The sequence below is a fragment of the Schistocerca gregaria genome, chromosome 5, assembly GCF_023897955.1.
Source record: "Schistocerca gregaria isolate iqSchGreg1 chromosome 5, iqSchGreg1.2, whole genome shotgun sequence".
Classification (NCBI taxonomy): domain Eukaryota; kingdom Metazoa; phylum Arthropoda; class Insecta; order Orthoptera; family Acrididae; genus Schistocerca; species Schistocerca gregaria.
In genome coordinates, this window is record NC_064924.1 from 352,479,203 (window position 1) to 352,496,689 (window position 17,487).

The window sequence follows — 17,487 nt, forward strand, 5'->3', positions numbered from 1 at the left end:
GGACGCTTTCACGGCCACGTTTAAAATCCGCTGCCCATTTCTTCAGGGTGGAAATGGAAGATGTAGAGCCACCATACACATTTACAAGCCTCATATGACTTTCGGTCGGTTTTAAACCTTCTTTTATGATGAATTTAACCACTGCACGATACTCGACTTTTTCCATTTTTAAGGCCGTGTTCACCACAACTGCTTCAAACGACTGACTACAGCCAACTGCTGCCTGAAAAACCTGCAATTTTACCTGGCGTCTACTAACAAGTGGTCTAACGTAAGGGGCAAAAATGACGCGAGGTCGAGAACTTTTCAGGCAGCAATCGTAGTTTATAAATATTTGGAGTTACTCGGATGGAATATGACGCCTTTTTTGTCTGGGAGTTACGGCTGCTCTGGGGAACCACTGTAGGGATTTTGAAACTTGCGGCGGAGTGGCGTAACCGCCCTAAGAACAAAGTGCGGCGCCGTTGATGTTCGACTCACATCGTCATCGGGTTGTGGTAGGACACTGCTCACTCTGGCGCTGCAGTAGGCCGGCAAGTGGCGTATTGTGCTTAAATAGCTAACTTTATAAGAAAGTGATAATATTTAGTTACTCAACGATGTTCTAAGATTTTAATCGTAGCTCTTCGCAGTGTCACATTGTGGGGCGGCAAGTAAAGTATCGTCGCCGTCTACAAGAGCCTAAAATGATTCAACAAGGCATGAGTAGTGAAAACAAAAGACGGCTAGAGCTAACCATGAATGCCTGTGTGCGTTACACCTGCAACATTCGCCGATATGATCATGTTAGTGCTTCATACTCCGAGCTAGGGTGGCTGCGGCCGGACAAACTGCGTGACTACCACACTCTATGTCTACTTCACCGACTCCTCATCGCGCAAGCACCCCAGTACCTAGCTTCAGAGATTAAAAACCTGTCATGCCATCATAATCGAAACACGAGGTCACTCTTATCTGGTATCCTAACTGTGCCCACTCACAAAACAAAAACTTTTGCAAACTCCTTCTCAGTTGCCGCTGTCCGCCTCTGGAACAAACTGCCCCTTACCTTGAGGAAAATTCAATCTCCTGTTGCTTTTAAGAAGAAGTTGAAGCATTTCCTACTATCATCCGCATAAAATTCTCCACAAAATTAATGTGCAAGGCCAATCCTCTCATCTGTCAAATAGCAAAGCCAGCGTCTCCTATCTTGCTCCTGAGATGCCTTCCTCTTCATCTATCTCTATTAGCCACGCAGTCTCCTTTTCCTTTATATTTTCCTTAATTATGTTTCATCATGTCTCTCTATTCTTCTCCTCCCTTCACCATGAGTCTCCCTCATACTCCCTGCTGCCAGCACTCCTATCTTAAATCTTTCTCTTCAATAATGTATTTTTCGAGGTGTACCTTTCTAATTCTTTATCTCACTTTTTGTATTAGTTGTAGTTTAACATGCCTACTGAAACATATGACTGTAAAATAAGTAGAATGCCTGGTTAGATGTAAGAGAGGGCCTGATGGCCCTAATCTTGCCAGGTTAAATAAATAAACAAATAATAAATAAAATCAATTTTTGCGGTCAGCCAGAAAGCGATGGAGAACATGCTGACCATAATTTCCAGTCTAAAAGTCCACATTATTCTTTTGCTCACTGATAAAAAAATATTCCTACTTGTTATTTACTCAGTGGGATCAGGAACTATGACTATAAGCAAAAGTAGTGAGTTCTAACTGATAGATATGAGGGATATTCGGAAAGTAAGCTCCGATAGGTCAAGAAATGGAAACCACTGTGAAAAATGTACTAAAGCTTTGCACATACGTGTTCGACCGTGTCTCTAGTATGCCTGTCGGTTGCATCACTTCTCTTTTCAGTTCTGAGCGCATGGTGAGTGCATAAAGATGCGTAGAAAATAGCCAAATATGAGGTCCTGGTGAGAGATTTCGCCTCGTGTTATGCAGCCCACATCACAGAACTGTCATGCGGTTCCTACTTAGTGACAATTCTCGGTCGAAATCTGCAAGGGCAATGAAAATGCTCCTGTAGCGTTTTCGATGGGAAGTGTCTGACCACCCGCTCTACACCCCGTAATTCGCTCCCTCTGTGTTTCATCTCTGCTCACATTAACTACTGGCTATGAAAACAACATTTTCGCACATACAACGAGCTATAGATGAGCGCAGGGAATTGGCGGGAAGCACAGGAGGCTGCGTTCTATGATGAGGGTATCGAAAAGTTGGTACAACGCTACGACAAATGTCTAAGTCGGAGTGGTGACTTTGCAGAGCAGTGGCTGGAAGCTGTAACTAATTGTTGCAGATAAAATATTTCTGATTTTCAAAGTGGTTTCCATTTCGCGATCGATCGGAACTTACTTTCCGAATAGCCTTAGAGTATGCAGTAAGAGTTGACACACACGAAGGTAATAACATTCCTAATAATAATAATAATAATGCCCATATTGCAAACAGCACTATTAGCAGTATAGAGGCGACCTTTACAGTACGTTCCGAGTAAAATGGTCTATCGTCCTGACTGTGAATCACCAATGGTTAATTACTCGCCATAAAAGTGGAAAATAATCTCACCACTTGCCACGCGGTTTTGTCAGAATTACGGGCGGAATACAGACAGTTCCTTCCGTGAAATCTAAGCGATCCAGGACGGTGTACAGGCCTTGTGAGTTTACTTCCTACTCTTACCGAAAACGCGTTTCATAGCTGCCTGGCTGTGACGTCCCGAGGCACAATGCACACAGGCGTTTGACTGACGCGGACAGATTGATAACTCGGTGCGAAATGTATCTTCTTACTGCCTCTCTGTCGTGGTTGTGGTGGTTGTTAGTGTTTAACGTCCCGTCGACAGCGAGGTCATTAGAGACGAGCGCAAGCTCGGGTTAGTCCAGTGTGCTAACCACTGCGCCACCTCGCTCGGTGGCCTCTCTGTCGTTCTATAGTTTACAATTTTCTAAATTTTTATATGAATGGGGTAACATTGGCTTTAGTTACTAAAAAGCTTTAGCTCGACTGCATTCAAACTTTGCCAGCTTGAATGTTAGAACGTAACCTACAGTAACACATGATCTCTGAACTGCCTCTTTAAGATTCCTTGTAATGATTGTTACTTACACTAAAGTCCTGAAACTTGGTACAGCTGTATTATTTCATCAGTGTATTCGAGTGCTGTAATTAGAGCTTTCCATAACAAATAGAAGCAATACTTATTCTATTAGGAATGGGGGCGTTTTTGTTTCAAATTTAGTTTTTTGTAAATACCTTGAAAACTAAAAGAGGTAGCTTATTGGTGTCACATATTTCGTGGTTTTACATCAAAGTGACGCTTCGTACGAATTATCATCTTTCTGTGTGAACTACTGTATATAGCGCCTTCAATTTTTCGTAAAAACGCCAGTTACGACCAAAATATTGCAAACAATCAAGCTGACATTTGTAGTTTTGAATTGTTACATACATTGGCACATTCTGAACGATTTTTGGGTTTCTAGCTTCATCATTTAGAGCCACTTGTTTTTTTTTTTCTTAAAACAATATATCGGGTGATCAAAAAGTCAGTATAAATTTGAAAACTTAATATCCACGGGATAATGTAAATAGAGTGGTAAACATTGACACACATGCTTGGAATGACATGGGGTTTTATTAGAACCAAAAAAAATATTGCTAGACGCGTGAAAGATCTCTTGCGCGCGTCGTCCGGTGATGATCGTGTGCTCAGCCGCCACTTTCGTCATGCTTGGCCTCCCAAGTCCCCAGACCTCAGTCCGTGCGATTATTGGCTTTGGGGTTACCTGAAGTCGCAGGTGTATCGTTCAAATGGGTCAAATGGCTCTGAGCACTATGCGACTTAACTTCTGAGGTCATCAGTCGCCTAGAACTTAGAACTAATTAAACCTAACTAACCCGAGGACACCACACACATCCATGCCCGAGGCAGGATTCGAACCTGCGAGCGTAGCGGTCGCACGGCTCCAGACTGTAGCGCCTAGAACCGCACGGTCACTCCGGCCGGCGCAGGTGTATCGTGATCGACCAACATTTCTAGGGATGCTGAAAGACAACATCCGACGCCAGTGCCTCAACATAACTCCGGACATGCTTTACAGTGCTGTTCACAACATTATCCCTCGACTATAGCTATTGTTGAGGAATTATGGTGGACGTATTGAGCATTTCCTGTAAAGAACATCATCTTTGTTTTATTTTACTTTTTTATGCTAATTGTTGCTATTCTGATCAGATGAAGCGCCATCTGTCGGATATTTTTTGTACTTTTGTACTTTTTGGTTCTAATAAAACCCCGTGTCATTCCAAGCATGTGTGTCAATTTATACCTCTCTACCTACGTTATTCCGTGATTTATTCAGTTTTCATATTTATACTGACTTTTTGATCACCCGGTATTTAGCAAAACTTATTCATCTGGCCGTTCTGAGATTTAACGATTTCAACATTAATATACTGAAGCATATCCTGACGAAATTTGGAAAAGTTATTTTAATTTCATTCTTATATTATGGCACAATACTTTGTATGCTTCGCATAGGCGCGCTACGATGATGGGTGTTCATACTAGCAGCGAACGGGGTAAGTCCTGGCACACTTGCTCGACTCTGTGTTTTTCACTATGATGCGTTCATTCTATCCCCACACCATGAACAAAAGTACCGCTACAGCATACAAGTCGTCCAGCAGTAGACACTTAGTACTACACTAGCGAACTAGGGGCAGGTCGCTAGTTCTGTCATAAGTACAACGAATATTTTCGTTCAGACCACAGTAGTTTACATATTATCTACGTTTTACCACCGGAAGTTGATGTAACATCCTCAAATGCATGTGGTTTTTAAGGTTAGAGCAGTGAGGAATATATTTCTGCTACTTGCCTGACAGATCTTGTGAAAGTCAAACAATGGAAAATCTAGGATGGAATTTAACAAATTATGAAAATGAAAATTGCTACTCACCATATAGCGGAGATTCTGAGTCGCAGATAGGCACAACAAAACGACTGTCACAAATAAAGCTTTCGATCACTAAGATGGATAGACACACACATACACTCACTCACTCACGCAAACGCAACTCGTACACACGACTGCAGTCTCAGGCCGCTGAAACCACACAGCGAGCAGCAGCAGCATGATTGTGGGCGGAAGGCACGAAAGTCAATAAAGAAGCAGTCGTTAAACATGCCATGAAGAAAAATGATTGGCATATATATAAACCTAGGACATTCAATGTCTGGAAACTTGTAATTTTCAGTGATGAATCATATTTTATTGTTCAAGTGCACAGAACAATAATTTTCAGGCGAAGCACCCATGAGGCTGTGAGAGCTGCCTATCTTGAACAGACTGTAAAATAATTCCCCAAAAAAATGTTATGAGTATCTTTACTGCAAGTGGCTCTGGGGCACTAGTTCCAGTTGGCTGCATGAATTCACCCAAAGATATGGAAATCCTTAGGAACAGGACTGTGTCGTTCTACAGACCTTTGCAGATGGTGGAGGAACATTTCAACACGATCTGGCCCCGCGTCACATTTCTGAAGCAGTCAAGACGTCCTTTGAAGAAAATAAGATAAATGTGCTTCAATGGCCTGGTAATTCACACGATTCAAATTCCATCGAGAATTTGTGGAGTGCTGTGAACAGGTGTCTTGATAAAATGGACTCTTCAACTAAAGAATGCTTGTTAGTAAATGTGGTAAAAGTGGCCGCCACGTTCCCCGGACTGTAGTACCTGTGGGGACACGTGATGATAACTGTGTATGCGGTTAAGGTCAGAAATCTTGCACATCTCAGGGAGCAGGTTATCGATGCTTGTGCTCGCATTCGGGTGCATATGTTGGCTGAAGTCCACGAGGAATGAGTGAAACACCTTCTCGACAACCCTTCAAAGTGCTGCACAACACGTCGAGTAAATTCTGTTGCTTTATGTGCTATCACCAGCATTTGCCTTGTTCTGTACAAAATGCGACGTAGCCCTAGAATGAATAAAGCTACGATCAAATGTCTTTCTCATGTAACAATGTATTATCTGCGTTACATGACTCCCTTTTGATTCGAAAATTGATGGTAACTTAACCTTACAGGTTTCCGCTTCTCCCATCTCATAGTACTTGACTTTCGGGTTTTGATTATACCTTACTGGCCATTAAAATTGCTACACCAAGAAGAAATGCAGATGATAAACGGATATTCATTGGACAAATATATTATACTAGAACTGACATGTGATTAAATTTTCACGCAATTTGGTTGCATAGATCCTGAGAAATCAGTACCCAGAACAACCACCTCTGGCCGTAATAGCGGCCTTGATACGCCTGGGCATTGAGTCAAACAGAGCTTGGATGGTGTGTACAGGTACAGTTGCCCATGCAGCTTCAACACGATACCGCAGTTCACCAAGAGTAGTGACTGGCGTATTGTGACGAGCCAGTTGCTCAGCCACCATTGACCAGACGTGTTCAATTGGTGAGAGATCTGGATAATGTGCTGCCCAGGGCAGCAGTCGAACATTTTCTGTATCCAGAAAGGCCCCTACAGGACCTGCAACATGTGGTCGTGCATTATCCTGCTGAAATGTAGGGTTTCGCAGGGATCGAATGAAGGGTAGAGCCATGGGTCGTAACACACCTGGATTGTAACGTTCACTGTTTCAAAGTGCCATAAATGTGAACAAGAGGTGACCGAGACGTGTAACCAATGGCACCCCATACCATCACGCTGGGTGATACGCCAGTAAGGCGATGGCGAATACACGCTTCCAATGTGCGTTCAAAGAGATGTCGCCAAACACGGATGCGACCATCATGATGCTGTAAACAAAACCTGGATAAATCCGAAAAAATGACGTTTTGCCATTCGTGCACCCAGGTTCGTCGTTGAGTACACCATCGCAGGCGCTCCTGTCTGAGATGCAGCGTCAAGGGTAACCGCACCCATGGTCTCCGAGCTGATAGTCCATGCTGCTGCAAACGTCATCGAACTGTTCGTGCAGATGGTTGTTGTCTTGCATACGTCCCCATCTGTTGACGCAGGGATAGAGACGTGGCTGCACGATCCGTTACAGCTATGCGGATAAGATGCCTCTCATCTCGACTGATAGTGATAGGAGGCCGTTGGGATCCAGCTCGGCGTTGCGTATTATCCATCTGAACCCACCGATTTCATATTCTGCTGACAGTCATTGGATCTCGACCAACGCGAGCACCAATGTCACGATACGATAAACGCAAGCGCGATAGGCTACAATTCGACATTTATCAAAATCGGAAACGTGATGGTACGCATTTCTCCTCCTTACACGAGGCATCACAACAACGTTTCACCAGGCAACGCCGGTCAACTGCTGTTTGTGTATGAGAAATCGGTTGGAAACTTCCCTCAAGTCAGCAAGTTGTAGGTGTCGCCACCGGCGCCAACCTTGTGTGAATGCTCTGAAATGCCAATCATTTACATATCACACCATCTTCTTCCTGTCGGTTAAATTTCGCGTCTGTAGCACGTCATCTTCGTGGTGCAGCAATTTTAATGGCCGGTAGTGTACATCTGTTTTTGTTTTAGGAGGGTGGTTCCATTCCTATCGATTATCTCTTACACTAGGTTTTAGCGGAAACTGCTATCTACAATACAAGTTACATGTCACAATTGAAAGATCGCTGTATTGCGAGTGCATTACTCGCCAGAAACTGACCCTCCATAATTTACATCACACGAGTTTAATTAGTTTTGGAGCCCTATGCCCCATTTCAAGTCCTTGTCACAGGTGGCCACATCTGTATAACCCCCCCCCCCCCCCCCGCCCCTCTCTCTCTCTCTCTCCCCGTCCCTTGTGTGACGTCACATAATTTGCAATTTTAAACATAGAAATCATTATACTGAAGTTAATGATTCAAGGTTTCTTATCGCAGCTGTATAAAATTTGCTATCTTTACGCTTTACATGTTGCGTAGAGTGTGGTTTGCCCATTTTAACAGAATAGTTACCATGTGTTACTTTCCCTTTTCTGTATTGACTCGTCTGGGAAAGGGTCTGATCGACTGATAGCATACCTTTGTTTACATAGTTCGGCTTCTACGTAGCCCAATGCTTCGCAGCACCTTATAATTTCGGCGTCGATCATCAGCTGCGCCTCCAAAAGCTGCAATCTCCTTTATGACTTCAAATAAATATTTTCTTCTACTCTAGGTAGATCAACAGTATATCTTATTTCAAGAGCTGCTGCTAAGGCGGAACTACTTTCACGAATTTCTAGAATTTTTTGTTTTCTATAATGACGCCTTTTTCGTCATTTGGCTGCGCTGATCTTTCTCTTCAGTATGTTATTTCCTGTTGAAAGTCTTTCCTTATTGCTTCATCTGTTGCTTGCTAACAGCAAGGTGTTGAGCTCAAATTCTAGTACAACAATTTTATTCCTAGAAGTGTTCTGACTGCACGTTGATTTAGGTAGAGTCCGAATGAATTTACTGCATATTAATATCCTTAGTTTCTTCTGGTACGACCTGTTTAGTTTCTTCCTGTAATTAAAAGTAAGCGTGTAAAACGTTCAACATGGGCATTTCTCCCAATATGTATATTAAATTATCTTGAAGACTCCAGCTACAAGAAAGTGAAAACTGTATTGAAATCGAGATTACCTCGAACAGACAGACAGAAAGATGAGGTTGCCAATTTTGCTTTGTAAGTAGTGAATAACAACTTAACTGACTGGGTTTTTCCGTTTTTCAATTTGTTACGGAACACTAAATAAAATTTTGGCGGTGGAGAACCTTATCTATTAAAGTAATATAAAACTTGAACGTACTTTTACGCCAACGGGCTCTAGTTGTTTTGGTGGTTTTAACGAGGAAGGAATTTTTGAAAAAAAGATCTGTAAGTGTCACTTCCTTTCTCGCCAGTTTTATTTACAATTATTTGATATTCGAATGTACTTCACCTTCAGCATTGTTACTACTTTTCAAATTTTGCCATAAAGTGTTGACTTCACCTTGTACACTTCATATAGCTTGTGGTGAAAATAGCTAAATCATTTTTTTCTCATTTTTAATTTCTTAGATAAATTGAAAATCACAAAATTGTACAACTAAGAACAACATGTCCATCATTCAGTAGTAGTCAAGCGTCGACTGTAGGACATGAACAATGAAACATAGACGAAACCGGGAGGCAGCAATATTAGTCAAAGGTTCAAAGGCGGTATTGGCCTCTAGGCGTCTCTCAAAGGTGGCCGACGTGTGACGCCGTAGGTATAGCGATCGTGTACTCGCCAACCGCCACGTGTCAAAAAATGATACAAACAGTTCCAACACTAGAACCGCTGCTGGGTCACACGTGATCTCTTTTGTAAATCTTTCGTTGATCATTATTTTGTGTTGTTGTCGCAGCTGCTGAATTTCTATGAGTTTGTTTCAAATACGTTACTTAACGATCATACCTAATTTTACGTTTTACGGGGAAATCTTGAAAGAGAAAAATCCAAATTCAGCTAGAGCCACAGGCAGGTCAGTTCTGATCCCACTGCTGCAGCCGTTAAAGTAACTTCGTATCTTATTGCTTTTTATTCTCTACGCTCAACACTATCAAAACTCATTTTTATGTCACTTTCTGATGACGTTGCAGTTCTCCAGTCGTGGAGGAGAAGGAAATCAGATTGAAATACGTCTGGAAGTGTACACACGTGCCGCACATTCAGTGCTTTGGTCCATGTATTACAGAGTTAATAGTGGATTCTAAACGTATAAATAATGCTTGCAGCAAACACATTTATTATGGCCAAAGTCTAAGAACAGAAGAGGGCATTGTAAATGCCATAAATGAGATTTTGGCTCATGAGGATGAGAGTAAGCCATTGGAATTTTCGTCTAAGGAAGAGTTACCATAACATGCAGTTTCATATATTTCACCAGAAGATGATGTTGAACCATATGCTGAAGAAGGTAGCATTTTTGTTTGTTTACTGCGCAGTTGTTTGTCCGTGTGATGAATAGACACACTTTTGAATTACAACAATTATGTCTATATGTTGGTGCAGTCTTACTTGAATAAGGGAAGAAATGTCACATGTGACAATTTTTCCACCTCCTTGGCTATCTCTGAAATCTTGAAAGCAAATGGTATAAGTACTATTGATGTGGGCACTGTGAATCGATCTCGCAGGGAAAGACCAGCGTCCGTCAAGAAAGCAAAAGAAGCGTTGTGTAGCACAGTGTTGTTGCAGAAGAACGATACGTCATTGTTTATCATGGAAAGAACAGCAAAAATGCCCCAATTCTTAGCATTATGCATCCTTATGTGAAAACAGGGACTGGACGTAAAAAGAAGCCAGATACACTTACATTTTATAACTGCTGTAAATATGGAGTGGCTCGCAAATACTAAATCAAAGCTTCACCACCCAGAATTTGCCTTTTTCTCACATTTTACAACTCGCTGGATTTGGCTGGGATAAATGCCTGGGTATTGTACAATGCTCTAATCGAGGGAAAGTTGAAATGCAAGGAATTCATACTGCAGCTGGGGAGAGGAGCTTGATGAGAAGTACATAGCAACCAGGAAGACTAGCAGCTGCACCACTCCCAAAGATATTCCTGAGAGTCAAGAAAAGTGAAGACGTCGCCTTGTCAAGCCTGACTGCGTTGGAAACAAATAATTTACTAAGTGTCATACGTGTAAGAAAACTGTTTGCAATTAATGCACGTTATTTGTGCTCGTTATGTGATGTTAGCCAGTAAAGACACCCAGAAAATAGTGTAAGTTTTCTAAACAGTAATTGATAATGTCTGAAATGCTACTTTATTTTTGTTCATTTTATAATAAAATATCCAACACTTCAAAGAACAGTTTCATTAGCATCCACAATAGCCCAGTGCTACAGGATAATAAAAGGGGAAGATATCTGGGTCATAAGTGACCCAAATCGGTTCTAGGTATGAACAAATATCAGCGGTTATACTGTAAAACCCTATTTAATAATGTTCATAGAGTCGGTAACATTTTAAAGTGTTTCGACTGTGACACTGTCGGTGTAGTCAAATGAATTTTGTCCTGTATACTCTGATAATAGAACAACGTATTTCATTGCCTCAATCTGCATGATAACGAGTTCCTCAATCGCATCGCCTTTGTTCTCTTCGTCTAACTAACACAGTTTGTTCACTACATACATCAGTTATCTGCTGAAATCCCAGTTCACAAGAGTCCTATCCACAAGCAATCACAACTGAAAATTTGTTTCACAAGATCGTAACAATATTATTGAAAGGAAAGTTGCTACTCATCACATAGCGGAGATGCTGACTAGCAGATAGGCCTGAGTCAAAAACTATTTTGTCGCATTTCTTAAGTGAAATGCCCCTTTTAGCACGAACACAAAGTTTTCCTATCGAGAACACAGAAATAACATATGCTGTTGCTACACACACGAGTACTCACCTGAACTCCGAATTAACCCCGCTACTCGAGGGCTGGCTGTGTGTTGCAGTGGAGTGAGCACGTGTTGTGGGCGCAGGTACCGGCCGGAGAAGCACGGCGGCGGCCGCTATGTGGACGACCCCCGGCGCTGGGAGCTGCGCGAGTCCGTGCCCGGAGAGCCCGGCACTGACTACCCCGTCTACAGCACCATCCCGAGCACCGCCTTCTCCTGCCAGGGGCGCTCCGAAGGTGAGTCACGTCGCCTCCTCTGCATGCAGATTGAACTCAGAGAGCGATGGAGATAAAGTCCGTTCTTTGGCGAAACTCGGTGTATCGGAGATTTTATTTTCGCGGGCAAAGCGCCTGATTCGTGAGGTACTCAGTACGCACATCTCAATTTCCAACACACAGGTCACTCTGCCAGCAGCATCTCCCTTACTTCCTGAATTCCAAGCAGACTTCCAACATTCATCACCGGAGTACCACCCCTAGAGTTGTACAGTTACATCTACATTCCGCAGCCTGCCAGAGTGGCCAAGCGGTTCTAGGCGCTACAGTCTGGAACCAAGCGACCGCTACGGTCGCAGGTTCGAATCCTGCCTCGGGCATGGATGTGTGTATACGAAGGCAGTAACTTGTTCTCGAAAGAACAGTTTCTGTTGATGACCGTGCAGCTGAGGTTGTCAGTTAGTCATCATTTAGTCCAGGGAAAAGCTGCGCGGTCTTCAACAGTAACTCTTCTTTCGAGAACAAATTACTGCCTTCGTATATATAGTTAAAGGCTACTCAGCCATTGACCTTTCTGTGCGAATGCGCACAGGTTGCCCAAACTCTTACGGGAATCACCAAACGGTGCGCGAGTAATGAGTGGGTAGGCAAATGTCTATGAGGTACAATACGTATGTAGAATTGTGGACGGTTGGCAATGTGAGTCTCACGGGAAGCGTGCAGGGGATAAGTCCCTGCAGTCGCGCTATTCATCTTTGTCCTCGGTGGCTCAGATGGATAGAGTGTCTGCCATGTCAGCAGGAGATCCCGGGTTCGAGTCCCGGTCGGGGCACTCATTTTCAGCTGTCCACATCGAGGTATATCAACAACACCTGTCGCCAGCTGACGTTGTCTGTTAGTCATCATTTAATGGATGTGTGTGATGTCCTTAGATTAGTTAGGTTTAAGTAGTTGTAAGTTCTAAGTTCTGATGACCTCAGAAGTTGAGTCACATAGTGCTCAGAGCCATTTGAACCATACATTCCGCAAATCGTCTTGTGGTGTGTGGCGCTGGGTACATCGTATATTAGTATTGTTTGCTAGTTTTCCTGTTCTATTCACGAATGATGCCCGGAAACAACTACTGTCGATGAGCCTCAAATTTTCCGTCTACACCATTTCTCGAGGTATATGAAAGATCAAGTTACTCGACTCTTTTGGAATTTAAATAGTAAAATATAAGATAATGCTTACCCAAAGAGAAAGCACTCCATGGGATATGACTACCACACTAGTCACGAACATTTTAGCACATCACTTCGTTTAAATATTTATGGGTAACACTAAGAAACGATATGAATTTTGATGATCACGAAAAATCAGTGTTACGGAAGGCAATTGCAAGACTTTGATTTGTTGGAAGGGTCCGTTTATGAAGGAAATCACATACTCTAATTTATTACTGTTGGGCAACACTCTAGAATGAATCACATGTGTGTTTTATAAGCAATCTTCTTTACTGACTGACTGGATTTTCCCTGTATACTGCCAATGAACTCAGGTCTGCCACATTCTTTACCTACTTTTGAACTTACGTGATCATTCCATAGCATAGTCCTACAAACTGGCACACCCATATATTTTGATGAGTTGAAATTGTGATTCGTTATTATTGTAGTCGTAGCATACAATCATTTCGATACTCGAAGGGAAAATATACACATGTGCAAACGTTCTAATCATAACCCAGTAGTAACGAGCAGTCAACTGAAATTCTAAAGATAAAAAAAAGGGAAACAGAATGTTCGAGAAAGTCAAATGCTAAACACGTCAAACAAAATGAGCCATGCTGGAACTCCTCCCAAATTGCAAGTCAAATCGGCGACTGTACTCGAGTAGAACAGGAATGCAACCTAACAAAGAGGACAATATTTACACCAAAATAGGCTAGCGTTGATAACAGCGAAAGAAGTGACGGAACACACTCCTACATGAGTGGAATTATTACTCTGTTGAGGAAAATTCGACCAGATAGATGTTGAGATTGTCGAATACTTCGTTTCTGATCTCACATTTGCCTGTTGCTGTCTTAGGTCAATATACAGAAAATGAGTATGGTTTAATGAAACTAAACCTACCTGCCAAACCACCTGATATTGTGTCTGCTCTCAGGTGGATTCGGCAGTTTTTGCGGACCTACAGGTGGTATTCAACAGTGTAAGATAAACAGAATGATGTAAACTTAAAGGTGATTTTGATAAAGTGAGGAAATAGAGGAATCATGTACAGATATCAAGTGGGAAGAACGAAAGTACAAAATACGACGGAAAACTGTTGTAAACAAGGGTGCAGCGCAGAACAGCTGCATAGGCCACTGTTGATTTACTCGAGTGTCTTTGAAACAAAGAAGAAGGTGAAAGTAAATAAGCACTGTTGTTAACAAGGGTGCAGCGCAGGACAGCTGCATAGGCCACTGTTGATTTACTCGAGTGTATTTGAAACAAAGAAGGTGAAAGTAAATAAGCACAAGAGAAAACATATGTGTTCTAAGATGAGCTGACGATATGGTCTGTTAGACTGCGTCCACAGTGGCACGGAGTCCGCAGCCAGAGGTCTCCCAATAACATCGGCCGACGGCTCGGTCACGGTGATTCCGACCACTTTCGTCAGTGTTTGGCGGAGTCAAGAAGATACGTTAGGTTAGTATCTGTACTATGTATCCTGTGTGGGTTCGATTTCAACCTCCGAGGGTGGAATGGATAAGCTTCCGTGCTTGGAGACAAGTGCTGCACTGCGGCGTTTGACACTAAAAATATGCCGAATGCATATAAATCAGCCATATCTGTCTCTAAAACAACGTGGTGAGTAGTGCAACTGTGTCAGCAGTTATTGTAATCACCAGACAAGTTTTATGGGTATATGAGATGAAAGGGAGAACACCATGTCAAGAAAGATAACTTTGTGACACCACTTTCCTCCTCCCACGACCTAATAGCGTCAGAAGACGCTACTATCTTTGAAGCTAAAATGTCGTGCTTGATGTTTTTCATATTTATACGTCTGTATTTCGTAAATACGTAGTTTCATTGATGCATCACATTATCTTTCCAAAACGCGTTGTTCCGAGTATGGTTTATTATGTTACAGTGGTAGGATGTATAAGGGTTATCGCAGTGAGGTTGCAAGCACATAATAGTTAAGTTCCGTGGTGACAGTAGATGATGCTTCTGTTATATGATGTATGGATAAAATTTGTATGTCAGTAAGTAAGTATTATTTAATTAATGAAAGGTAGATTTGTGGTTTCACAGCAGCTCGCTTTATTCTAAAAATGGTGAAAAGGAAAGCAGTATTCAGATAATCAGCTTCTAGAACTGGAAACTTCAATGGTCTATAAACATTTGCATAGCAGATTTGAGAAAGGAAGTAACAAGATTTCTCATGGCAGTATTATTTCAGGTCAAGTGCAGCTTTTAATAAAGAAAATTAACTATACTACAGTATCCTTTGTATTGTAATTCTGTCAGAAACAGCAAAGGACTTGGAAGAGCAGTTGAAAGGAATGGACAGTGTCTTGAAAGGAGGATACAAGATGAACACCAACAAAAGCAAAACTAGGATAATGGAATGTAGTCGAATTAAGTCGGGTGATGCTGAGGGAATTAGATTACAAAATGAAACACTTAAAGTAGTAAATGAGGTTTGCTATTTGGGGAGCAAAATATCTGATGATGGTCGAAGTAGAGAGGATATAAAATGTAGACTGGCAATGGCAAGGAAAGCGTTTCTGAAGAAGAGAAATTCGTTAACATCGAGTATTGATTTAAGTGTTAGGAAGTCGTTTCTGAAAGAATTTGTATGGAGTGTAGCCATGTATGGAAGTGAAATGTGGACGATAAATCGTTTAGACAAGAAGAGAGTAGAAGCTTTCGAAATGTGGTGCTACAGAAGAATACTGAAGATTAGATGGCTAGATCACATAACTAATGAGGAGGTATTGAATAGAATTGGGGAGAAGAGGAGTTTGTGGCACAACTTGACTAGAAGAAGGGATCGGTTGGTAGGATATGTTCTGAGGCACCAAGGGATCACCAATTTAGTACTGGAGGGCAGCGTGGAGGGTAAAAATCGTATAGGGAGACCAAGAGATGAATACACTAAGCAGATTCAAAAGGATGTACGCTGCAGCAGGTACAGGGAGATGAAAAAGCTAGCACAGGATAGAGTAGCATGGAGAGCTGCATCAAACCAGTCTCAGGACTGAAGACCACAACAACAACAACAGTATCCTTTAGTGCATTTGCACAAAGCATACCTCTAAAATTCGTTATACACTCCTGGAAATTGAAATAAGAACACCGTGAATTCATTGTCCCAGGAAGGGGAAACTTTATTGACACATTCCTGGGGTCAGATACATCACATGATCACACTGACAGAACCACAGGCACATAGACACAGGCAACAGAGCATGCACAATGTCGGCACTAGTACAGTGTATATCCACCTTTCGCAGCAATGCAGGCTGCTATTCTCCCATGGAGACGATCGTAGAGATGCTGGATGTAGTCCTGTGGGACGGCTTGCCATGCCATTTCCACCTGGCGCCTCGGTTGGACCAGCGTTCGTGCTGGACGTGCAGACCGCGTGAGACGACGCTTCATCCAGTCCCAAACATGCTCAATGGGGGACAGATCCGGAGATCTTGCTGGCCAGGGTAGTTGACTTACACCTTCTAGAGCACGTTGTGGCACGGGATACATGCGGACGTGCATTGTCCTGTTGGAACAGCAAGTTCCCTTGCCGGTCTATGAATGGTAGAACGATGGGTTCGATGACGGTTTGGATGTACCGTGCACTATTCAGTGTCCCCTCGACGATCACCAGAGGTGTACGGCCAGTGTAGGGGATCGCTCCCCACACCATGATGCCGGGTGTTGGCCCTGTGTGCCTCGATCGTATGCAATCCTGATTGTGGCGCTCACCTGCACGGCGCCAAACACACATACGACCATCATTGGCACCAAGGCAGAAGCGACTCTCATCGCTGAAGACGACACGTCTCCATTCGTCCCTCCATTCACGCCTGTCGCGACACCACTGGAGGCGGGCTGCACGATGTTGGGGCGTGAGCGGAAGACGGCCTAACGGTGTGCGGGACCGTAGCCCAGCTTCATGGAGACGGTTGCGAATGGTCCTCGCCGATACCCCAGGAGCAACAGTGTCCCCAATTGGCTGGGAAGTGGCGGTGCGGTCCCCTACGGCACTGCGTAGGATCCTACGGTCTTGGCGTGCATCCGTGCGTCGCTGCGGTCCGGTCCCAGGTCGACGGGCACGTGCACCTTCCGCTGACCACTGGCGACAACATCGATGTACTGTGGAGACCTCACGCCCCACGTGTTGAGCAATTCGGTGGTACGTCCAACCGGCCTCCCGCATGCCCACTATACGCCCTCGCTCAAAGTCCGTCAACTGCACATACGGTTCACTTCCACGCTGTCGCGGCATGCTACCAGTGTTAAAGACTGCGATGGAGCTCCGTATGCCACGGCAAACTGGCTGACACTGACGGCGGCGGTGCACAAATGCTGCGCAGCTAGCGCCATTCGACGGCCAACACCGCGGTTCCTGGTGTGTGGGCTGTGCTGTGCGTGTGATCATTGCTTGTACAGCCCTCTCGCAGTGTCCGGAGCAAGTATGGTGGGTCTGACACACCGGTGTCAATGTGTTCTTTTTTCCATTTCCAGGAGTGTAGAATAACTTCAATAGTATTTGGTGTGCAAAAGTGAAGGTATTAGTTTTTAAATTAGTCTTTAGGAATGACCACGTTATCTTTAGGAATGACCACACAACTGACATAAAAA

General features: G+C 43.3%; 1 protein-coding gene across 1 annotated transcript in view; it reads left to right on the forward strand.

The window, feature by feature from the left end:
• The window catches only part of LOC126273340 (mucin-5AC-like), a 129,870-nt gene that overhangs the window by 45,129 nt on the left and 67,254 nt on the right, over positions 1 to 17,487 (forward strand). Inside the window, exon 2 of the mRNA XM_049976886.1 lies at positions 11,514 to 11,665. Coding sequence (XP_049832843.1) covers positions 11,514 to 11,665 — 152 coding nt within the window. The remainder of the gene's footprint in view (positions 1 to 11,513; positions 11,666 to 17,487) is intronic.